Below are 6,566 nucleotides of genomic sequence, written 5' to 3'. Positions count from 1 at the left end.
CCCCACTCCCCCCGCATCGCCGCTGAAATATTTATCACCGAACTATTAAACATCAATAACCGCCCCCCCCCCCCCCCCCCCGCGTGCTGAATGGCCGAAAATCAAATTATTTCGGAGCCTGGCAGGAAAATTGAGGTGGGAGGGGGGCGTTTGGGCAAAGGTTTTGCTTTTTTATTATTTTTTCGGGGGGGGGGGGGGAAGCACCTTGCGGAGGAAAAAATAGTCAACGGGTGTGTCCCCCCCCCCCAAAAAAAAAAGGGGTGGGGTGGGGTGATTGTGGGCCGCCCCTCGAAGCATCGTGGGGTGGTTGTCCGTGGTTTCCCCTTGAAATATCGCGGGGGGGTGGTCATCCTTGTGCCCCCCCCCCCCCGCATATATCGCTTAGAGCATCCTTCCCCCACGCCGAAACACGGGGGGGGGGGCCTTCAAGGGAGAGCATCTGTGTCCCGCGTCCCCGCCCCCACACACACCCCCCCCCGCGGTGTTTTGGGGTGCGCGTGAGGACACGGGGAGGACACGGGGGGGGGGGGGGGGCGAGGACACACGGGTCGTCCCGCCGCAGCCGACACGCGTGGGCGGGGAGCCGCCCCCCCACGCGCGGCCACGCGCGGCTCTTTGTGCCGGCCGCCCCCCCCTCCTCCCTCCCCCCCCCCCCCCCCCCGCCAACCCCCGACGGGGCGGGCGCGGGGCGGGGGGGGAGGTGGGGGGGCGGGAAGGGGGGGAGCCGCCGACCAATGAACGTCGCGGCGGGATCACGTGGGCGGGAACAACGTCGGGGCGGGGGGGGGCCGGGTGGGCGTGGCCGCGGCGGATTTCTTAATGAGCGGCGGCGGCGGGGCGGCGGCGCATGCGCGCGCGGCGCCGATATGTTGGGGGGGTCGCGGGGCGGCGGGGCGCGGCGCGGAGCTTCCCCCGACGGCGGCGGCGGCCGAGGAGGAGGAGGAGGAGGAGGAAGAGGAGGAAGCGGCGGCGGCGGCGGCGGCGGCGGCGGGAGCGGGAGCAGCGCGGCATGACATGACGGCACCGCTCGGCCTCCCCCCGCGCTGGCCCGACGGCCTCGCCTGCCGCTGCGAGGACGCCCCGCGGGAGAAGAACCGCATGGAGGGGCTGGGGCACTGCCGGGAGATGATGCCCCACGCGGGACTCGCCGTGCCCACCGCCCCACCGCCCCCACCGCCGCCACAGGGAGCCGCGTACGCCGAACTGGCGGCTGCCGAGCCCCCCCGGCAGTGCCCGTCGGGGGCGGCTTCCCAGCGCGGCGCTGAGCTACGGTTACCCCTTCGGTGGGGGCTACTACGGCTGCAGGTTGTCCCACTCCCACGGAGTCAACTTGCAGCAGAAACCCTGCGCTTACCACCCCGGGGAGAAGTACCCCGAGGCCGGCGGGCCCCTGCCCGGCGAGGAGCTGCCGTCGAGGGCCAAAGAATTCGCCTTTTACCCCGGTTTTCCCAGCTCCTACCAGGCGGTCCCTGGCTATTTGGACGTGTCGGTGGTACCGGGGCTCGGTGGTCACCCGGAACCGAGACACGACGCTTTGCTTCCCATGGAAGGTTACCAACACTGGGCTCTTTCTAACGGCTGGGACGGGCAAGTGTACTGCTCCAAAGAGCAATCGCAGTCCGCGCACCTCTGGAAATCACCTTTCCCAGGTAGGCTGCTCCGGGAACCGGCGTGCTCCCCCGCTTCCCAACCGCCAGCTCCAACCGGAGGTGCGGATGTGCGTGTGTGCGGATGAGTGTGCATATATATATATATATATACACACACACACACACGCATACACAGATAGATACGTGTATGCCCGTATATGTAATTAAAGGGAAAGAAATGGCTCTGGAATGCCTGCTGTGCAAGGCAATGTGTATGAACATGTATGGGGAAAGAAGGTGAAGCAATCATTTCTGAATCAAAATACACGCCGTGAGCTTGCTTGGAAAGTAACTTTGCCGTTTAATTCTTCCCTTTCTTCTCTCCTCCCTCTTGTTGCCTCGCCTAAAGAGCGTCTCTCGGTGCCTTTCGCTTCATTTTCCCCTCCGCTTGCCGCTTCTCTAAGTGCAGAAAGCTTAAAAAGGCAAAAAAAAACCCAAAATTTTAAAAACCCTTCTCTAGTGGTTCAGTCGAATGAGAAGTGTCGGGGGCTGGGACAGTAAATCATATCACAATTACACACAATTACAGGAATAGGTGTCAAGTGACAAATTAATCTGTTTGGAGAGGAAGGAGGGAGGCGAGGGGTGGGGGGGGAGGACCCGGCGGGGCTTCTCCTCCGGGGCAGGCGGGCACCCTGCCCGACTGACAGCCGCAGGCAGCCGGGAAGGCAAAACCCCTCCTTGGAGCATCTTTTAGCCCAGCAAATCCCTCGCTCCCTTCCCCTCCTGGTCCCACCGGGCCCGGCCGGCTCCGTGACCCGACGGCAGCGGGGGGAGGAAGGTGATGGTAGGTGCTGCCTCCCGGTCCCTCTCCCCAGGCTCCTTCCAGCCTCCCCCCGTCCCCCGTCCCAGCGCTGGGTGGGGTAGGACGCAGGAGCCAGCGGGGGGGGGGGGGGATGAAATAACCACGGTAAAGGGGGGGGGGGGGGGGCACCCTACAGCATCTTGAATGGAGAGAAGGGACGGGTCGCGTTAGTCCTTTTGGGGGGGCAATGGAGGGGGGGGCACACATCGGTTTATGTGTTTTCCTTCTTCGGGACAAAGAGGGACGGAGGAATGGGTTTTACCCGAGAGCTTTTTGGGGAGAGGGGGAGGAATTTGGCGATGCATTGTTGGCTGCGTGATGGGTGTGGGGGGGGGGTTTGGGGGGGTTCCTCGCATTCAAGCCGTATTTGGAGGAACTGCCGCCCCCACCGCTTCCTCTCCCCATCGCCCGCGGCTCTGGTGAACCCCCCTGAAGGAGATTCCTGCCCCCCACCACCACCACCACCGGCCTTTGCGGCACCCTCAGCACCCCCAATTTCCCCCGCAAAGAGCCGATCGCCCCCAAAGCTCCCCCAGGGGCTCCCCAATTCACTCCTGTCAGCCATAATTGGGGCCGCGCTGCCTGCCGAGGAGAGCTCGCCTCCATCTTCCTGCTCCAGCCAGCTGGGTCACACCTTTGCGGCGAGGAGCTCCGTCGCCCAGGTCACCCCCACCACCACCCTGACAGGGGGCTGGGAAGGGGCTGGGGCTGCCCGAAAGCTCGGGGGGAGCTTTGCCCCCTCCACACACCCCCCCCCCCCCAGTACCGACAGAGCAGGGGTGAAGATGCTCCCCGTATCCCTGCTGAACCCATTCCCAATAGCCCCTTTGCAAAGCACAGAGCATCTCCCCCTCCCCACCCCCCGCAAAAGTCCACGGGGGGGGGGGCGGGGGGGGCTGGGGTTATTCTGGCTGGGTTTGCTCCCCCACCCCCCGCTCTCCGAGGGGCTCCCTGGGCTGCACCAAGCCGGCGGGAGGGGCTTGGGGTGCGGGGGATGCACTTGTCTCTGCACCGGGCTCGGTGTTCGGGGGTGCGCGTCTGCGGGGATCCCCGGGAAGATTTGCTGCTGGGTGGAAAAAAAAAAAGAAAGGAGGGGGGAAGGAAAAAGGAAGAAGGAAATAGGGGAGAAGCTCTAGATATTGCCTAAAATCTGTCCGTTCGGAAGGTCCCTTTGATTATCCGCGCACATTAGTCTGCGGGTTGACTTGATGCTCCTTGTTTATCAGCGTGGACAGTGTCGCCAAGAAAAACAGGCTTTCACCACGTGAATTATGAATATTATGTTATTATTCCTCTTATTATAGTATTATTCCCCTCGCTGGATGCATTTTCTGCCTGCCTGGTCTCTTTTCCCCTCTCTTTCTCGCCCTTTCTCTTCACTCGCATTCCTCTACTCTTTATCCTCCTTTTTTTCCCCCCTTTCTTTCCCTCCCCGACGTGCAGAAATCCCCACCCACGCCTCGGGATGCAGTAACACACCCCCCCCCTTCCCCTCTTCCTCATGTTTGGTTTGTTGGTTTGTTTGTTTTTGATCCAGACGTGGTCCCCTTACAACCCGAAGTCAGCAGCTACCGGAGGGGACGGAAAAAAAGGGTCCCTTACACCAAAATCCAGCTGAAGGAGTTGGAAAAGGAGTACGCGGCCAGCAAATTCATCACCAAAGAGAAGAGGAGGAGGATTTCGGCCACCACCAACCTGTCCGAGCGCCAAGTGACTATCTGGTTCCAGAACCGGAGGGTCAAGGAGAAGAAGGTGGTGAGCAAATCCAAGACAGCGCATCTCCACGCCACCTGACAGAGGACGACTTTGGAGGAGAAGGGGCACGGGAAAAGAAGCGAGAGGCGTAAATATTTATCTGGTGGTTTGTATGATAACATCATCGGGACTCTGCTGATTCCAATTCATTATTTAAAAAAAAAAAAAAAATATTCGACATTCACAAATGCCCACGCGCGTCCCCCCCCCCCCCCCCAAAAAAAAAAAAAAAGAAAAAAAAAAACCACCGAGCGCATCTTTGATTTATCCCCCTGCCCCGCTCTGACTGTGAAAACCCCGGGTTTGCTCTGAGAAATTCATCGATAAGGTTAAACTGTGTATATTTTTTAAAGAAAATACTAATAAGCTAAGAGTGTAGTTCCGCTAAAGGAGGGATGAACTCCCGATGTCGCCCTGTAACGCTGTGTAGTCCGACCCCCGCGCCAGTCTTTCGTATCTCGGGCCATTTCACCCACCGGTGTATAAATGTATGGAGAACCTATGGCAAAGGTGCATCAGCTTCGTATTTTCTCGGCACTAGGGACCGAAAATAAGAAATAAGGCTGCTATTGTGGGAAGAAAACCGTTGCTCGTATCGCTTAAATATCCCAACCACTGATTTTAGGTCCCAGATGGAAGCGAGTTGCTGTACGAGACTATTTTGGGGCATGTTCTCGTGAGGGTTTCTGTATCTCTGCCATGAAACTGGAATGTCTGTTCTCCGCTGACAAGATGGAAAATGCACAATATTGTCTTTGGGGTTTGTTTCTTTCCCTCTCTAAACCAGCTAATTATCGACAGTGTTCTTTGGATATGTAAAAGCATCTTTTTTTTTTTTTTTTTTTTTTAATGTCTTGTATATGTATATAATATTGTGGTGTCCAGATGATATGTACCGACTGCAGATGACATTTCTTAAAAATAAATATCTTTTTTTGTTGTCGTTTTGCCTTGAGGAGAGGCTCTTTGTGCACCTCTTTTGTAGCCCTTGTGCCCTCTCCCATCCCTCCCTCCAGCCGCCTCCGCTCCCCACCGCCGCAAATACAGCCCGGGCGGGAGCCTCCGCAGGGAAAAGATGAAAAAAAAAGGGGGGAAACCCGGCAAATTTGGGCAGAAACCGCTTAATGAGGGCTTTCCCCGGAAGATGCGAGGGGCAGATGCGTGTCCCCAAGGAGGGTTGTTCCCAGGGGGAGTAAAAAGCGGAGAAAATAAATTGAGCCAACGGAGCGCTTTTTAATTTTTTTTTCTTTTTTTTTTTTTTCTTTTTTTTCCTTATTTTGTCCTTAGTTTCCTCCCCCCCCCCCCCCCCCCCCAGCAATTACCCGGCTGAAAACGCGATGACTTTCCGCAGACGCTCCTAATCTCTTTAAATCTCCCTCCCAAAGGACGCGTTTTCGCTAAACCTGTTTGACTCCAGCTCCGGCCCCAGATAAAAATCTCCCAACCTGCCCTCGCCCCGCCGAGCAGCGCCGCGGCCCTCCCCGCTCCGCGCCCGCGGAACTTACGCGGCCCCGAGCCGGCCGGCCAGCTCGGAAAGAAATACGAGAGAGGAAATTGTTTCCATAGGCGGATTACAATCTACCTTAATATCTGCTCGATTTAATCACCTCGTTAAATGATCGGAAGGGGAGGGGAAGGGGGGGGGGGGGGGAAGGCTTTTAAAGGGATGTGACCTAAAACAATGTTATTGCGGGTTAAATTTGCATCGAGCGCGTGCATGTATTTATGGTGCGGGGGCAGACAGAGCGGGCACAAGCTATATAAAGCTGTACGAAAAGCAAGATCAGCATTGGCGCCCACCGAAACGCGCGCCCGGCTACGCCGGGTGTTCAGGCTGACATGCCTAAGTGCATATATATATAATATATATCCACATTTGTACAAGGGTAGATGCTGGCGTGTGCGTATGACCGTGCACGTCCGTTTCTTTTGATGATCTGGGCGTCGGGGTGCGTGTATATATATTTTATATATAACGTTTATACACACGTTACACGGACGTGTGCGGGGCTGGACGCTGTGCGTGTAATTTATATAAGTCTGGGTCTTCAGGCGATCTGGGGACCTCTGGATATAGGTTCCCGTGTCCTATACCGCATATAACAACGTGTCTACACTCTCTATATAAATTTATATATATATCTCTCTATGCAAGTGCCACCCCTCTACATTATGATGCGAAATGGTGCGTAGATAATACGTACGTTATATATATAAATTTATATATACATATGCAAGTGCAACCCTCTATATTCTCCTACCAAGCGGTGTGGAGAGCTCGCTGAGGGTCTGTACCGGTGTGTGCGTATGGGTGCACATATAGCTACATAAGTGCGTCTAAAGGGTAGATACATGGG

The 6,566-nt window shown here is 57.0% G+C and overlaps 1 protein-coding gene across 1 annotated transcript; it reads left to right on the top strand.

Moving 5' to 3' along the window:
- Positions 1-1,005: 1,005 nt before the first annotated feature.
- On the top strand, positions 1,006-4,401 carry LOC143171375 (homeobox protein Hox-C13-like). The gene is given in 3 exon segments (XM_076360317.1): positions 1,006-1,251; positions 1,253-1,649; positions 3,992-4,401. Coding segments are annotated over 3 exon segments (891 nt in total). The 5' UTR covers positions 1,006-1,014; the 3' UTR covers positions 4,249-4,401.
- The last annotated feature ends 2,165 nt before the right edge of the window (positions 4,402-6,566 follow it).

This window comes from Aptenodytes patagonicus, chromosome 27 (assembly GCF_965638725.1).
Source record: "Aptenodytes patagonicus chromosome 27, bAptPat1.pri.cur, whole genome shotgun sequence".
Taxonomy (NCBI): Eukaryota; Metazoa; Chordata; class Aves; order Sphenisciformes; family Spheniscidae; genus Aptenodytes; species Aptenodytes patagonicus.
This window is presented reverse-complemented; position numbering and strand designations above follow the sequence as displayed.